At 46.0% G+C, this 18,110-nt stretch overlaps 1 protein-coding gene across 2 annotated transcripts; it reads left to right on the top strand.

The window, feature by feature from the left end:
* The first annotated feature begins 55 nt into the window (after positions 1-55).
* On the top strand, positions 56-18,073 carry LOC122398567 (probable E3 ubiquitin-protein ligase HERC2). 2 transcript variants are annotated; one of them, XM_043398568.1, is made up of 12 exons: positions 56-819; positions 896-1,096; positions 1,187-1,397; positions 1,544-1,801; positions 1,920-13,237; positions 13,317-13,640; positions 13,747-14,056; positions 14,192-14,913; positions 15,017-15,455; positions 15,537-15,760; positions 15,864-16,018; positions 16,112-18,073. In XM_043398568.1, exons 1-12 carry the CDS (start codon positions 627-629, stop codon positions 16,343-16,345), a joined length of 14,589 nt encoding a protein of 4,862 aa, XP_043254503.1. In that variant the 5' UTR covers positions 56-626; the 3' UTR covers positions 16,346-18,073. The 2 variants fall into 2 exon arrangements, with proteins under 2 accessions (XP_043254503.1, XP_043254504.1); XM_043398569.1 differs by lacking the exons at positions 56-819; positions 896-1,096; positions 1,187-1,397; positions 1,544-1,801 and having other exon boundaries at positions 3,371-3,514; positions 3,583-13,237.
* Positions 18,074-18,110: the final 37 nt, after the last annotated feature.

The following is an 18,110-nucleotide window of genomic DNA, read 5'->3' on the forward strand; positions in this document are numbered from 1 at the left end:
CAATACATAGAGGAAGATCGAGTGATTTTCTGTAAAAAAAATTAAGCTGAATGATGCCGTAATTGAAAATAGTAATATCAATTAAATGTTATATTTCCAATAATTGGCAATGACAGTTTTAAGTATTTACAAATCGACAACTGTTATTGTGACTTGTCAAACGATCTGTCATTAAAGCATCATTAAAAGACAATGATTAATAATTTTGATATACACCGATTGGTTTACTCTAAGACGAAATGAGTAAATTACAAGTTCCTAAATGCGTAAATGCAATGATAACGAAAATTTCACCTAAATCGTCTGACTAACCTACGAAAAGCGGCTTTGTGAAATTACAGCATCAGAAATTACTTAACGTTTAAATTTTTTCTTATTCGTTTGGAATTTAAATTGCACAATTAAATGGTGAAGATCGTGAAACAGACTTTAAATGATATGAGTGGAATGAGTAACAGTGTTTCAATATCGTTTTAAAGTATTCTTAATACACTTTATTAGATAGAAAATAGAGGGAATATCATAGAGAGTATGTACACTTAATTATGTATTCCAAAACTAAACAGTTGATCTCCACAACATAAGTCAAGCAAATTTAGAAACTTAATATATACTGACAAATCATCATGAGTGTTCAATTGGATATTATAGTAAGGCCAGAGATTCGTTTGGATGCAAAATGGCTCAAAACAGATTTGAAGCGTTTACTTTATCGAGACGGCTTGGCCGAACTTTGGAATGAAATGATTCGTGATGGGGAAATTGTCGGTTCTTTTAGCGATGGCCTAATAAATGCTGCGGGTATAACATCTAGAAAAGGTACGGATTTAATGTTTGATACAATGTCGTTCCGATTGAAATTAATCACAGTCTTACAATATTTTATTATTTTTAGGTGAAAGTGGCCATTATTATTGTAATATGAGGGTGTTGTCATGTCCTTGTTGCGATGGCATTTGTGGTCCACGGTACGGTTGTAACTGTGGACCTTGTCAAAAATTAGACGAAGAAGAAGCAGCAAGAATGAACACATTTGTGGAGAAAACCATACCAGCTTGTCATGTAATGGAATCATGGCTATGGGGTCCTCAACCATGTAAAAAACTCCTTTTCGTTCATAGTATTCTATTCTAAATATTTTTATTTAGGTTACTTGCATTTTTTTAATTCGTGTCAAACTTTTCAGCTGTTTCCGACTTAACAGCATGTATCGATTTATTAATCAAGGAACAAAGAAAATTATGTTATGAAGTTGCGAACAGTACATTATCCGCTACACGATTGAGACAGCGATTAGTAGTAGCGCGACGATACTTCACTGCTCTTTCTCGTCATAAACCACAGGAAACTAAAGATATTCCAACATCATCAAAATCCTCAACTAAATTACAAAAAATGTATAGTGGTCAATTTTCAAAATAACGTAGTAAAATCAAAACCATTAGGATGCATAAAACTTACTTTTATCATTTAAATTTTTATAGTACCTAGAATTAATGCGTATTGTACTTCAATTTATTCAATGCGTATACAACAATTTCAGGATGAGACCTAATGAGAAGGCAACATTAGGTTTAGCGCGGGTAGGATCTCGTGCAGCACTAAATTTTTCATTTGCATACCTAAGACGGGCTTGGAGATCTGGGGAGGACATAGAATTTTGCAGCGAGCTTCTATCCGAATCGTTGGAAGCTTTACAGTCGTTGCCCGAAGCTACGCTTTTCGACGAAAGTAACGTTTCTCAAGTTTGGTTGGAAGTAGTGGAGCGATCAGCAAAGTTCTTAAGACAAGTTGTTACAGGGTATTTTCTATTTAAAAATTTATCACGTTTTATTAACTTGATTTAAAATGCTTATTGAAACTATTGATATTTTAGGGATTTATTTCGAGTATAATCATGTGAAAATTTTCGTTTTCAGGGCTATAGTTAGCGGAAGATCGTGGTGTCCTATCCCCTTATCCGATCAACACACGGCTCTTTGTCTGTTGTTGGAATTGGTAACGCAAAGAGCTACATTGTCCAGTTTGTTGGATTCCGTTTGTTTGTTACTTTTTCTCAGTGATATACATAAACATCAAGATAATCGTGTAATGCCACCTGGAAGTACGGCACCATTGGTACCGCTATTGAGGCGGTTGAACACAATTCCAGCTTCAAAGTCAAGACGAATAGATGAGAATGTGGCACCAGGTCCTTGTGAAGTTTTACTCAAGTATTTGAGACTTCCCGAGGACGACACTACATCTGTCGATTTACGAAAAGCGGCAGTGATCATAATGTGTAATTTAAGCAGACTAGCTGCTCCTTTGTTACCTCCTGTTATCACCGACAGGTTCCCAAAAACTCAGAGTCAAACGTTTCAAGAAGCTTTGGCTTGGGGAAGCGTACAGTTCGGCAACGGAACGTCTCCATTTTATTGCGACGCGATTGCAGAGCTGGGCATCAAACAACTTTGTTGCACCGAACGAGCTCTTATGATTCTTTCCATCAGTGGGAATGTGTACATGATGTATTACGGATCGGAGACTCAGTATCCGCAAAGAGTGTATGGGTTTTCGGATAAGCCCGTTATAATGATTGCCTCTCACTCGGACGGTAAGCATTACATGGCTTTAACGCAAGACAACTCTGTATATTCATGGGGAAACGGAGACGGCGGACGTTTGGGACACGGAGAAAGAACATGCTACGACGAGCCAAAGTTAATCGAAGCACTGACCGACAAGAATATTACGTTCATAGCTTGCGGAAGCACGTACTCGGCAGCGCTTAATTCGAACGGTGAATTGTATACTTGGGGAAGAGGAAATTACGGAAGACTCGGTCACGGAAATTCTGACGATGTGACGATTCCTACGCTGGTAACTGCCTTGAACGGGCATATGGTTGTCTATGTGTCTTGCGGTAGCGGTGATTCGCAAACGTTATGCGTCACCGCGTCTGGTATAGTGTTTTCATGGGGCGACGGTGATTACGGAAAGCTCGGCAGAGGAGGTTGCGATGGATCTAAAACGCCAAAGATCGTTGACAAACTGTTGGACATAAACGTAGCAAAGGTTTACTGCGGCGGACAATTTTCAGCGGCCTTGACAGCATACGGAGAAGTTTATAGTTGGGGCAAAGGAGAAGCGTATCGTTTGGGCCATGGAAACGAGGAGCACGTAAGATATCCGAAAGTAATCGAAGCGCTGAAAACGAAAAAGGTGAAGGAACTATGCGTGGGAAGTTTACACGTGCTGGCGTTGACGGAAGATCAATTGGTGTACGGATGGGGAAGAAACGATTACGGTCAAATCGACTCAGCGTTGGACACGGTTGTGCCCGAACCTACTTTATGCCCAACGTTGTCTGGAAAAAATGTGATTGGTTTAGCTTGCGGGCCGACGCAGAGTTTTGCGTGGTGTACATCGGCTTGGTCCGTCGCCAGTAGAGTGGCGTTCGTTGTAGACATTTGCGAAGACACCTTTCGATTGCTAGACACTCTATTGGGACATGGTTGCGAAGGATTACCAGGTACACGACCACCTACTCAGGATCGAGAATGTTTGGCGGTCGCCACTTTAAATTTGGTCCGATTGCAGCTCCATACCATGGTAACGCACAACATTGATGGTAAATCTGTCGGACTTGCCGGTACTCCGTTGTTAAATTCTTTGAAGCAACGATGCGTGACACTTGCGAGCAGTACAGGAATTTTGGCGACAATTCAAGAAGCGGCCCAAGCTGTGTTACAAACTGGTTGGAGCATTCTGTTGCCCACGGCAAACGAACGAGCAAAGACTCTCTCGAACTTTTTATCGAAATCGAACGGAAACTTGGACCAAGCAAACACTAGTAACGGTCAACAATTTATGGCAGACTTGTTGGTTTCCAGTTTGATGGCGGATGGTGGATTGGAATTGGCATTGAAGACTGCGATGAAAGCGGAAATGAGCGACGTTACCGACGAGAAGGAGTTTCTCGTGATGAACAACACGAGCAAATCCAGCGACACGAAACAAGTTAAAGAACTGAACTCCGAGAAGAATAACACAACTATTTCGCTGTTGCAGCTGGTGAAACAATTGATAAAAAATGGAACCTGTATTACACAGTCCAGATTGCAACAGGGTTGGGCGGAACAGTTGGTTCATAGCGAGGAGTCGCAGCAAAGGAACGATAGTTCTCCCAGCTTGAATCTTTTGCTAAAGTTTCAACGGTTACTGGTAGCTCGCGTGTACGAGTGCATCAACGAGTCTAAAACGGAGAATTTACGCGACCAAGAGATGCTTGGGGCGGAATCACTTTTAAAAAAATACATTTCACAAATCTGCGTTCACGTGAACGAGATAATGGCGTCCGCGGCTGAGCTGGCGAACGCAAGCGTCAAGCAATTCGTTTTTGTCAGTACCGTCCTAAGGGGCGACATCGTAAACATTTTACTCCCCGAATTGGTTACTTGCCTTATCTTATTGCAGGTAGACTATCCGATGTTGCTACTTAACATGAACTGGATGGAAATAATGACACCGATGTTGGACTCGCTCGATCAGTTCAACAAGCTGGTACCGACGATCGAGAAAAACGAGGCGGACGATCTGTCTTGGCCAGGCATCATAGCTCCTCAGCATGGCAATAAAATGTCAATATCGGATGAAACGTCCGTAATTCGTTGGGCTGATCTGGAGAATCATAATCGCGACGGTGGCCTTTGGGTAGTCGTGAACAACAACGTGTACGATGTCCAAGACGTTCGACTGGAAACGTTCGGTGGGAATTCGTTGGAGGGCATTCAGAAAACTGTGGCCGGTTGGGACCAAACTGTTTCATCCGGGACGTATTTGGCGAGCCCGAATCATGCCCCTCGTGGCCAGCTACCACCGCGAACCATGATGGATTCTTATTTCGTTGGTCATTATTGTAATTCGGAGCCGGAAAATACTAAAATTACGATCGACGTCACGGACGTGTGTTCCTCTTTGCTCGACACGGAAAGAGCCCTCGGGTTTCTCCTGGGATTACACGCCCACAGAATGCGGCAAAGCTCGTCGCTGCAACCGGCGGAGGAAGAAGCCGGAGTTTGGCTGAACGCGAATTTCTTGAGGGGCGGATTGCAAATATTACAGCCACCAAATCCGTACGAGGAAGAGAAAGGAGAGGCGAGAAGCAACACGTCGACGGCTGCGAACTCACCGACCGAACCTCTGCTTCCGGCACGCACGAAGAACGAACCGCAGAAGGAGAGAGACGATCGCGTCACGGCGTTTATTTACGCGCTGGCCGAGACCCATAAAACCGACGCACAGGTCCATTCGTTTCTAACGATGGTCGATAAATATTCGAAGGCTAACAATCTATTGGCGCATACCGAGTTTTGCGGCGATCATCCGGTGGAAGAAGTCAGTCGACTTTTATTGGCGGTGATCATAAAGCACCTAGCTCTAGGCCACCAAGCGATCGACTTGATCGACCAGGAAACAGGAAACGATAACAATGCAAAGCTCACGAAGCCATTGGCCGAGATGGTCAGGGCGATTCATCGGACGAAATGGAATTTGATTCACATCAGGCAGCAACAAAACAGAAGCTACAAAGAGGTATGCGCTCCAGCGCAGGAGAAATGTAGATTTCTTCTTCACGAAGTGAGATCCGCGACCAGTTACGAGATAAAAGGATTGCAGGATTTGAAGTTGCTGCACACGGTTCCCAGATTTAAGAAGACCGTTCGAACGGTGATAAGAGATATTCGAAGGAACAGAGGATCACCGAGCAAACCGGAGGACATCGTGAACGCCTCGATTCAAAACGCGAAGATGAAGATTAAATCCGACGAGGACACGACACCGAAAGAGGTCAGACCTCCCCCAGCGTCACCGAGACTCGAGACTGCGTCGGATACGAGGAAAATGATCGTCAAGATAACCGAGAAGATGAAACAGCGAACGTTAAATATCGATTCGAGCGAGTTGATGGTAAATATTATAAATTTCGTGGTCACCGAGGAGGGCGGGGACGTCGAGACGCTACGCAGGGCCATGTATTGTCAAATACAGCGCGCTAAATTGCGCGAACAGGGAATCCTGATGATGCAACAATTGTTGAAGAAAGATTGCCTGGTAACGTCCGTCAAGTATTCGTTGTTGAACGGTTGGCTCGGTCTGTCGCACGAGAACAAATCTCTCGGCGACGGAATCACGCATTGCTTGAAGAATATCCAACTGATAACACCGTATCAGAAATCGAAGATTATTTTGGCAGAGGCGGAGGTGACATCGTGGGCCGTCGAAGCCTTACGTGCGTACGTCGTTCAGGCGGAACTGCCGAGCAAACCGAAAGTCAGCGACAAAAGCAGCCTGAATCAGGGGACGTACACTTGGCTGCGAAAGTTACCGAGAGCCAGGTTTCTGCTGACAATTTTGGGCATGTTGACCAGTTATCAGCACGCGAACGAAATCGGGCTGCTGATCAATTCGGGAACGATATCGAGCATTTTGACGTTGCTCAGACAGATCGGACCCACGGTGTCCACGGCGGCGATCGACGAGTCGAAAACGAAAGAAACGGCGGCCATATACGAGGACACGTTGGAAAAGAGCAAACCGTCGAACGTTCAGCTCAGTGGAATGGAACTGGCAGCCCTGATGAAAATTGGGACCAGGGTGGTTCGCGGGGTGGATTGGAAATGGGGCGATCAAGACGGATCGCCGCCAGGAGAGGGTCAAGTGATCGGTGAACTCGGCGAAGATAGCTGGATACGCGTGCTGTGGGACAATGGCACGACGAACTCGTATCGTATGGGTAAGGAGGACAAGTACGATTTGAAACTGGCCGAGCCACCCACGCCGCCGGAAACGGACACGGACGTCGATTCGCCGATCGACACCGTTAAAGGTAAAACGGAGAAACGGATGGACACGTTCGGGGATATTCATCCGATCACTTGTCTCAAGTCCGCCTCCGTTACCGTGCTCCGCATTGTTCTGCTCTGTTGCGGCCTGGAGGCTGACAAGGTAGCTCCATCCGCTATAAAGATACTCGCGTCCATTTTACGCGGCGTAACGTCATCTGCACACAAGCCCGGTCACACCACGCAGTTGCAGCTCTCGAGGGAGCATCACGAAACCTGGGCCACTCTTAGTTTGTTGAGAGCAATCGCCAAGTCCTCGGAACTCTGCAAATCTCTGAGCACCAAAGCGTGGATTGATTTCTTGTTGTCCGTAATTGCCGAGGAAGATCACCCGAATTTGGAAGAACAGATCATGGCAGTGCGGTTGTTGGCGGCCGTATTACCTTCTTGGTCCACCGACAATCCCAACACGATACCGTTTCTCGAGAAAACTTTTCGCATATTGGGACACGTCGCGTTGGCTTGCGACCTCGGTTCGTCGACTGAACTTTATTCGAACAAATGTCGCGTATCCCTTACGGCCTCTCATAGTTCCACGATCGTCGAGGAGCTGGTCTCTTTGATCAGATGCTTGCATTCCCTTTCAAGATGGAACGCAACGTTAAACGTGTTTCTTTCTGCGAAATTGTCACTGGCTTCTGATCTTTTCAGCGACGGTCCGTTGTTTCACATACAGGTGAACGAGAATGGCGGAGAGAACAGCGCGAACATTCAACAAACGGTAATGGCAGCTCTCCTCGTCGTCGGAGGCCTCGACGATAGACCGAGGATCGGCGGTTTGGTCGACGTAGACGGACAAATCGGTACGATCTGCAAATTCACCAAACACTCGAAGATCGTCGTTCAAATGCACGATGGCGACACGCGGAAAATGGTTCCCTTTTTCGCGGTCAAACATCTCGGCGATAAGTTTCGTTTGGATCGTATGCCCACGCCGGACTCTTTTCTGTCCACCTGGGCCAATTTACTGTTGGGCCATCGTGGAATGGACAAGAGGCCAAACGGCATGCCTGTGATAGCTGGCGCGGTGAACGCAACTATTTTGCGCAATCAACAGCAACAACTTGCAGCGTTAAACGCCGGGAAGATGATCTTGGACCATCAAATGAAATTGAGAAAAATATTGAAGTACACGATTAATAAGAACAACGATGGTAACGTAAACGACGACGATATTGGCGGCGGTGGTGACGACAACGGTCTCGGTTGCAGCGGCAACGGCGTTGAAGACGACGACGACGACAACGACAATTACGACGACGACGACGACGATGACGATGACGACGACGAAGGCGGTGCACCCAGTCGTGATATGGAAGTTACTCGTTGGGCCGGCGATGCCGTAAATGGAAACGATAACGCTATCAACGACGGCGATGGCGAGAACGATAACATCGTCGACGATAGAGACGATTGTCGCGACAGACGCACAACTTTGCTCCAAGAGATGCTGGTGCGAGCCACAAGACCGCAACCGTTAAAGCCTATATTCAAACGAAAAGAATTGGAGGAGGCTGCTTTGGCAGTTTCCCAGTATTTGGCATCCGAACTGAGACATTCGCCTATTCAACGTATTGGTCCTTTTTCAGAACCGGATTCTCCAGTGTCCGATTGCTCGCTCGTGTCGCTAACGTCCAGCCAGAAGAAGCATTGCAGGAGCAACGGGAGGAAAAGTTCCCCGCCTCCCATGAGTCCGCTGGTAGCGCAACTTACAGAGATGGGATTCCCGAAGAAGAGCGTGGAATTTGCGATCAAGAGCCTGAGCACGACCGTGGGATTCATCACCGCTGAAAGCGTAGTTGCTTGGCTTCTCGAGAATCCTGACGTTGCTCTGAGCGACAGCGAAACACTCTCGAGCGTGTACGGACTGTCGGATCTTGAGAACTCGATCAGCGAGAACATTGACGATTCACCGTCCACGCACGATGCCGTCTCCTCGTTGATGCCGCCCAATTATATGAAACGATCCGACTTTCTGTCGGTCGACGAGTACGCGATTTACGTGCGGGACAATCTGATTCCGGGAATGCTGGTACGCTGTTGCAAAAGTTACGAGGAGGTCGAATACGGTGACGTTGGTCAGGTAATTAAGATCGATCCGGAAGGCTTGCACGATTTGAACGTACAAGTCGCGTGGAAGCGTAAAGGAGGTACCTATTGGGTGAGATTCATTCATATCGAATTGTTGGGCCATCCGCCAACGATACCTGGACCGGTCGCGCCGAAGATCGGCGACAAGGTGCGAGTAAAGGCCTCCGTGACGGTACCAAAGTACAAATGGGGATCGGTGAATCATCAGAGCGTGGGAATAGTCACCGGTGTAATAAACAATGGAAAGGATCTGTCCGTAGATTTCCCGCAACAGAGTGGCTGGACTGGTTGTGCCACGGAAATGGAAAGAGTACCATCCTGCCATCATTCGGTCGCTTGCAACTCTTGCCACCTTTTGCCGATCTCCGGTCCTAGATTCAAGTGTAAGTATTGCGAAAATTACAACTTGTGCGAGAACTGTTTTTACACGAAACGTTGCCACAAACACGGATTCAAACGTATCATGGAACCGGGCCTGGCGGCGGTGTACGCCGGTAAACCGGGCAAATATCATAGGCAAGATCTTACAGAATCATCGTTGATCGACGATTGGTCCAAGTGTATTCGCACGCTGAGCGTGTCCTCGCGTGAAGGCTGGGCGACACGACTTGTCAACGAGTCTGGACAATATTGGCAGAGTTGCGGCTCGCAGGGCAAGCATTGGATCCGGCTGGAAATGTTGCCGGGCATTCTCGTGCATTCGCTGAAAATCGTTGTTAACCCAAAGGACAGCAGTTACATGCCGTCGTTGATAGCGGTAAACGTGGGCGACTCGTTCAACAGTCTGGGAGAGTTGGCGACCATCAGCGTACGCAACACCGACACCAACGTCCTGCTCTTGCAGGATACCAAAGAATATTATCCTTGTATCGAGATTATGATAAAACAGTGTAGAAACGGTGGTATAGATTGCAAGATTCACGCTCTGCAGATAATCGGCAAAAGAAAGGTATTCGAAAATCAGTTGGCTACATCCGTTTCTTTTCTAGCTTCGGATTGGGAGATAGTTCAAGAGCAAATGAGCTCGCAGCGCGGGACAGAAGCACCGCAGCAGTCTGCAGTCTACGTGTGGGGTTTGAACGACAAAGACCAGCTCGGCGGACTGAAAGGGTCAAAAATCAAGCTGCCCATTTACAGCGAGGCCCTTTCCAAATTGAAACCCGTTCATATCGTTGGAGGCAGCAAGACGTTGTTCGTGGTCAGCCAAGAAGGAAAATTGTACGCGTGTGGAGAAGGTACAAACGGCAGGCTCGGCCTCGGAGACGACAGTAACGTATGCGAGCCGAAACCTATTCCGTTCTTGAGCCAATACGTGATCAAAAAGGTGGCAGTGCATTCGGGTGGAAAGCATGCCCTGGCTTTAACGCAGGATGGCAAGGTTTTCTCTTGGGGTGAGGGAGAGGACGGTAAACTAGGCCACGGGAATTGTCTCTCTTTGGACAAACCGAGGCTGATCGAGTCTCTCAAGTCGAAAAGAATTCGTGACATTGCCTGTGGATCAGGTCATTCGGCTGCTATAACGAGTAGCGGCGAGCTTTACACCTGGGGTCTCGGTGAATACGGGAGATTAGGTCATGGCGACACCAGCACGCAACGGAAACCGAAATTGGTGCAGTCGTTGGTAGGTCAGAGAGTGATACAAGTTGCCTGCGGCAGCAGAGACGCACAGACAATGGCGCTGACGGCCGACGGTTCGGTGTACTCCTGGGGCGACGGAGACTTTGGCAAGCTTGGTCGTGGAGGCAGCGATGGTTGCTACACGCCTTTGTCGGTGGATCGTCTGAACGGCCTGGGTGTCGTACAAATCGAGTGCGGGGCACAGTTCTCGCTCGCGTTAACCAAATACGGGGAAGTTTGGACCTGGGGCAAAGGAGATTATTTTCGATTGGGCCACGGTAACGACCACCACGTCCGAAAGCCTACGTTAGTCGACGGGCTGCGGGGGAAGAAGGTGGTTCACGTGGCTGTAGGTGCTTTGCACTGTCTGGCGGTAACGGACACCGGTCACGTGTACGCCTGGGGCGACAACGATCACGGACAACAGGGAAATGGCTCGACGATTGTTAACAAGAAGCCGTCGTTGGTGCACGAGCTCGACGACACCAGGGTAAATCGAGTGTCCTGTGGCTCGAGTCACAGCGTTGCTTGGGTTTTAACCGATCAACCGGCGACCAATAATCAAGAACCTGTTATGTTTCCTACAACGAAAGATCCGTTGGGACAAACGTCGTTGAGGTTTAAAAGTACAGCGGAAACGAGTGTCGTTTGTCCGCCATCTTGCTCGAAAAGTAGCCACGGTCACGGAAACGCGATGGCCACCGGAAATAACAGTGGAACTGTTGGTAATGCTAGTTGCGATGGCTCGCCTAGTACTAGTACCAATGTACGCAATACCAGTAGACCATCTCTTTCGAGTATCGTCCTGTCGTTGGAAAGTAACGTTGCGAAACAGCAAGCGTTGCAACACGTGATCAACGCTCTTTGCATAATACAAGCTCGTATCGCGCTGGTGACGGCGTTGCAAAGCCACTCGACCCTGAAGACTGGCAGCGGTGGCGGGTGTGCAGTCACCGAAATGCCGCCGGATGGAGCGGTCAGTGACACTAGCATCGCTAGCGGAGGGCACACCGTTTATCAGAATGTCGGGGACAGTGCCCAAGGTGGCGGGGAAGCCCCGGCTAACGCGGCAGAGGTCGTTAACTTGATAACCAACCCACGAACAAGTCCCGAATCCGAGGACTATCCGTTAGCGATGTTCCCCTCGATGTCCAGTTCGGCTAGTTTGTCCTCCCGCGCCTCCAAGATGTCGACCAGCGCGATGAGCGTGATCGCCGCTACGCTCACATCCAACGCCCAAGTGGTCGGCGAGGGAATCACCAGCGACCCCAGCCTGGACGATTTTACATCCACGCTGACCGAAGACGACGCTAGAATGCTCGTCGATCTGCTGAAATTGGCCGTGGCCAATCGCGTATGCGAGGGTGCGAAGGAGACTATATCCTCGGTATTGGTCGCGTTGGCTAAAACGAATCACTCGATTCGGAGCATGATATTGGAGCTGTGTATCATGGAACTGGAAGACACTGTAGCAAACTCGAATAATAGAAAGAATGCACCGCAACCGGTGGTACAGGAGAGCTTGCATCCGTACATAGACGGCACCACGTTAACGGGCCACGTAAGGATCCCTGGTGCTGAGGGGCTGAGCATAGAGTTCGATCGACGTTGCTCCACCGAAAGGAAGCACGATCCGTTGACGATAATGGACGGAAACAACAGAGTTTTGGCCGTGAAGTCGGGCCGAGAGTGGAGCGAGTGGGCTGGCGAGATTCGAATCCCAGGAGACGAGCTCAGATGGAGATTCTCCTCGGATGGATCTGTAAACGGTTGGGGATGGCGATTCACTGTGTACCCGGTGCACGCGACGCTTGCACCGCACGAGCTCGTCTCGGATAGGGCGGTGCTCTCTCAGCCATCCATAGCTCTAGCGGAATGCTTGCTGGACAACAGTCTGATCAATTTGGATAAGAACATTGCCACGCGGCTTGCCGTAACGTTAGCCCAATGCAGCCAACTGAGCGTCCTATCGGCCCAGCAACGAATGTGGGCGCTGAAGAAGTTGCAAGTCGTCTATACGACCGGACCAGCGATACGTCCGGAAGTTGCTCTCTCTTCTCTTCTCGGTTCGTTGCCGCAAGCGCTATTGAAACAATACGCTTACGAGGATCCGTTGGTCAGAGGAGGAAAGCAATTGATGCACAGCGATTTCTTCAAGGTTCTCGTAGCTCTCGCTTGCGACATCGAGTTGGATGGGATGCAGTGCTGCTCGGAAATCCACAAATGGTCCTGGTTTCGAAGGTACTGCTTATCCGCGCGGGTCGCCAAGTCTCTGGTGAATCGAACGCCGCTACCGAAACCGTTTTGTATCGAAGTTACCAAACGCATCAACGAGATGATCACGGCTGGAGAGGGTAGCACGAAGGATCACGAGAATCACGAGTTATTTAAGCAAGAACACGACGAACAGTTGTTGCAGTGGTTGAATAGAAGACCGGAAGATTGGACGTTGTCGTGGAACGGATCCGGGGCCATTTACGGCTGGGGTCACAATCATCGCGGTCAGCTTGGCGGTCTGGAAGGAGCGAAGGTGAAGTTACCCGTTCTCTGCGAAAGCTTGTCCGCGTTGCGGCCTGTCCAGCTCACCGGTGGCGAGCAAACTTTGTTCGCCGTCACTGCCGATGGAAAAGTCTATGCAACCGGTGAGCATACACAAGGACGCAGCCATTTTTTTATTTGTGCGTTTTGCTGCGCTCTATCTAATCGTTTAATTTGTCGCAGGTTACGGTGCACTCGGACGTCTCGGAATTGGGGGAACGGACTCTGTTATGATACCGACTCTGTTGGAGTCCATCCAGCATGTATTCGTGAAGAAGGTTGCTGTTAATTCGGGTGGTAAACATTGCCTTGCATTGAGTTCCGAGGGCCACGTTTACTCCTGGGGCGAGGGTGACGATGGTAAATTAGGACACGGGAACAGGTTGTCGTATGACCGACCAAAATTAATCGAGGAGTTGCTGGGAACCGAAATCGTGGACATAGCATGCGGTGGTCACCATAGCGCGGCAATTACCAGCGCCGGCTGGCTTTACACTTGGGGAAAAGGTGACGTATTTGTCCAATAAGATTCATTCTATCTCGTTTTCTTAAACGAGCATACAGGGTATCCCTTCTGAATTGTTAGAATGCAACAGGTTCGATCTGATTGCAGGCCGATATGGACGTTTAGGACACGGAGATAGCGAAGATCAATTGACGCCGAAATTGATCGAAGCGTTGCAGGATTACAAAGTGATCGACGTTGCTTGCGGAAGCGGAGACGCGCAGACTCTTTGCGTTACCGACGACGACAACGTTTGGAGTTGGGGTGACGGTGACTACGGAAAATTGGGCAGAGGAGGTAGCGACGGTTGCAAGGTCCCAATGAAAATTGAATCACTGGCGGGACTTGGTGTTGTTAAAGTCGAGTGTGGTAGTCAATTCTCTGTGGCTTTGACAAGATCTGGGGCTATATATACGTGGTAAGGCCATTTAATTTAACGCTGCACAGTGAACGGACTTCGGTACTGTTCTATTCCTCCCTTGTGTCTTGGTTTCCTGTTTCTGCAAATCTCGATCGTATTAATTCTTATAGTTAATAATATGTTTTTAAACAGGGGTAAAGGAGATTACCATCGTTTAGGTCACGGTACGGATGATCATGTGCGAAGACCGCGCAAAGTTACATCGCTCCAGGGAAAGAAAATCATCTCGATAGCGACGGGCTCGTTACATTGCGTAGCGTGTTCCGATAAAGGTGAAGTTTTCACTTGGGGAGACAACGACGAGGGACAGTTAGGCGACGGAACAACAAGCGCCCTTCAAAGACCTAGACTGATTCATGCGCTGCAAGGTAAAAAAATCACGCGAGTCGCTTGCGGTAGCGCGCATACTTTGGCGTGGAGCACGATGAAAGCCACACAGAGCAGAATGCCTGCCTCTACACCGATGGAGTATGATCTAGTTAAAGATCTTCCCTTCCCTGTACTGCACAACCGACTGGTGCTTCTTCATCATTTTGCCGAACTACTTTGCCCGTGTTTGCCGATGTTTCCAATCACCGGGCCCCTCAGCTTGAGCAAATTGGCTCCAATGTTGGTGTACAGCATCAAAGAAGCAACTTTTCGTAAAGTGGTACAAGCAACGATGGTCAGGGATCGACAACACGGACCAGTGATAGAGTTGAATCGAATTCAAGTGAAACGAGCTAGAGGAAAGGGTGGACTGGCTGGACCCGACGGTATGAAGTCGGTCTTCGGTCAAATGGTTTCAAAGATGTCTCTATTAACGCAAGACGTTCTCTTTTTCCCTCACAGAATCTGGAAAGTGAAATTTGTCGGTGCGTAATCAAAGTATTATCCGTTTCTATTGGTCGCGCTTCGTTGTTTTTGACAGAAGATCCAATATCCAATATTAACTGAATTATCGTCGTTTCTCAACAGGAGAGAGTGTAGATGATTGTGGTGGTGGATACAGCGAGAGTATAGCGGAAATGTGCGACGAATTACAGAACGGTTCCCTGCCGTTGTTTATACCGACCCCAAATGGTCGAGACGATAGTGGCACCAATAGGGATTGTTTCCTGTTGAATCCGATGGCCGATTCGACGTTGCATATGAATATGTTCCAATTTCTTGGAATCTTGATGGGTATAGCGATAAGAACTGGTAGTCCCCTAAGCTTAAACTTGGCAGAACCTGTGTGGAAACAACTGGCAGGTACATCCTTAACGCCCGCGGATTTGACCGAGGTTGACAGAGACTATGTTCCTGGATTATTATGCATCCGTGACATGGATCCCAACGAGAAGGTATTTCAAACCCTCGAAATGCCTTTCTCCACGCCATCGGCTGTTGGACACGATGTACTTTTATCCAATAGGTGCGTGAACAGTTCGTCGGTTGCTACTTCCGGCAAACTTTAAATTCAACGCGTTCTCTGCCATTAATTGTTATGTTTTAGATATCAGAAAATCACACCGACAAATAAGCACGAGTACGTCCGATTGGCATTGAACTATAGATTGCGGGAATTTGACGCTCAGGTAGCCGCAGTGCGGGAGGGAATGTCAAAAGTAATTCCCGTACCGTTTCTGGCATTATTTAGCGGAGCAGAATTGGAGACAATGGTCTGTGGCAGTCCAGATATACCGCTTACTTTATTGAAGTCCGTTGCAACTTACAAGGGTATGTTTTTAATAATAATATAATGATAATAGTATGGTTTTTATATTTGCTAAGTTTTACAAATTTTCATCGATTCGTTCGTAAAATTTTTCGTACGTCTTAGGCATCGAACCGACTGCACCTTTGATTCAGTGGTTCTGGGAGGTGATGGAGGAGTTTTCGAATCAAGAGAGATCTCTGTTTCTTCGATTCGTTTGGGGCAGAACTCGTTTACCACGCACGATTGCCGATTTCCGCGGAAGAGATTTCGTTTTACAGGTAACACGTCGTATTTTCCTTTTATCATTTCGTTACTTACCGATCGGTGAGCGAATCAAATTTGTCGTAACGTGTCTGGAACTATTTTCTCAGGTAATGGACAAGTACAGCCCACCCGATCACTTTCTTCCCGAAAGTTATACATGTTTTTTCCTCTTGAAAATGCCGCGATATTCGTGTAAACCGGTATTGCGTCAAAAGTTAAAATACGCGATACATTTTTGTAAGAGTATCGACACCGACGAATACGCCCGTGTTCAAGCTGCGACTGGTTCAGACACCGAAGAAACCGACAGTCTTACTAGCGAAGAACATACATCGCTTTAATGAAATCGATTTCGTAATTCTTCCTTTGAAGTCCTTTAAATTTCTTCGATCTAGGCCTCTTAATGTTATTACATATTTATCTCTCACGATTGGTTATCCATCAGCAATTCGTGTGTATGTTGCGTTGTTAATAATAAGAGCGATTTACTCTTATAAAGTACTTGACGCATGCCAAAACGAAATAGTGATACATATTAGCTTCTTTTTTGTTGGATTCAATTCAATCAAGTACTTTACTGGAACCCTGACGCAAAAACGTTGAATTTAATTCCTAAAATCCTAAAGTCATATTTCTAATTGAATTTTGGCAATTATCTCCGATTTACTATCATCATAAATGCTCATAGTCCTCGATTTAAAAAGCTATTTTTAAATGGAAGACTGTAGTTAAAGGCTACTATCGAAATGCGTTAAAAGCAATTATTGTTATCGTTAATAAGAGTTCTGCTTTCAAAAACAAAAACGAAAAACATTTCAATTAGACGCATTGTTGGGTGGCGTTCCAGCAAGAACAACGAACGATACTATAGAATCAATCATGATTTAATTATAGAATTCGTACTGTGTGTAGAGATGAACTCTATCGAATCCAAGACCTGTTGTTGTTCTGTATTTTTCTAACTTTCTTAAAATTTTCTAATTAGACTTTTGTTCAAGTACAACTAGAATATAATAAAGATTATGATTTTGTGAATTAAATTCGACATTTTTAGCATTTTTTTTTTTTTCCTGGAATATATGGAGACATCGCACATTTTTATATTTAACTGTATGATTTGTATACGCGTTCTTTTTTCTTTTATTATTTAAGCCTTAGCGAAGCAAAACGCAGATACTGTACATAATTAGTATAGAATGTGTGTAGCGTGTGTCTGTGTGCGTGCTTACGTATGTGTGCGACGTGTGTATAGAATATTGCACCACGTTAAGTATAAATAAGCGGAAATAATCTAATATCAACAACTACGGTAGCAAAATATGCTATAAATCATTCATGAAATAAAGCAACTAACGCTTCAGTTTATAGATTATAATAAAAAATTTTAAGCGAGTATATTTCATTTATTTCAGTAAGAATATATAAAATGTTGATCATATAATGAATCGCAAGTATGTATCGCTTTTTAGTTGTTGGTAAAATTCTAGCTGAAATTTATTAATCGTATATGTATATGTATCTACAATTCGCAGTATATTATACAATACTACACCGAAAATACTTCGTAAAATAATTAAATGCAGTGAAAGTACTATGAGTAATGGACATATACGCATACGTATCATGTATATACATACATACGCATAATATTGATCATAATTTATTGCACACATCTATAGTCTTTATTTATTTATTTATTTATGTTTAATATATATTTTACAAATTACACACATTTACTCATCTTCTCTCTCTCTCTCTCTGCTTCGAAGTATTTTTTCGTTAAAAATTATTGACGAGTCGTTTTCACTTTGCAATCAAGAAATATCGTGGAAGCAATACAAGTCAATATTATTGTATCGCTTGACATATATTGAACTCGATAACGCATGAAAGTCCATTAAACTTTACACTGCTGTAGACATTATCAATAATGTCTATAATATTATGGTTTAATGCTTATTCCTTAAAAGCGCATAATAATCGAAAAGAATATCGTTTAATTATATTTTTATTATATTCTATGCAAAATATATTGTAAGAGAATTAAAATAAATTATCCGCTGGTAAGACTTTCATTGATAAGGCACAAAAAACGATTTATTTTTT

The sequence above is a fragment of the Colletes gigas genome, unplaced genomic scaffold (genome assembly GCF_013123115.1).
Source record: "Colletes gigas isolate AHSC1104 unplaced genomic scaffold, ASM1312311v1 Colletes_gigas_Sc00011, whole genome shotgun sequence".
NCBI lineage: Eukaryota > Metazoa > Arthropoda > Insecta > Hymenoptera > Colletidae > Colletes > Colletes gigas.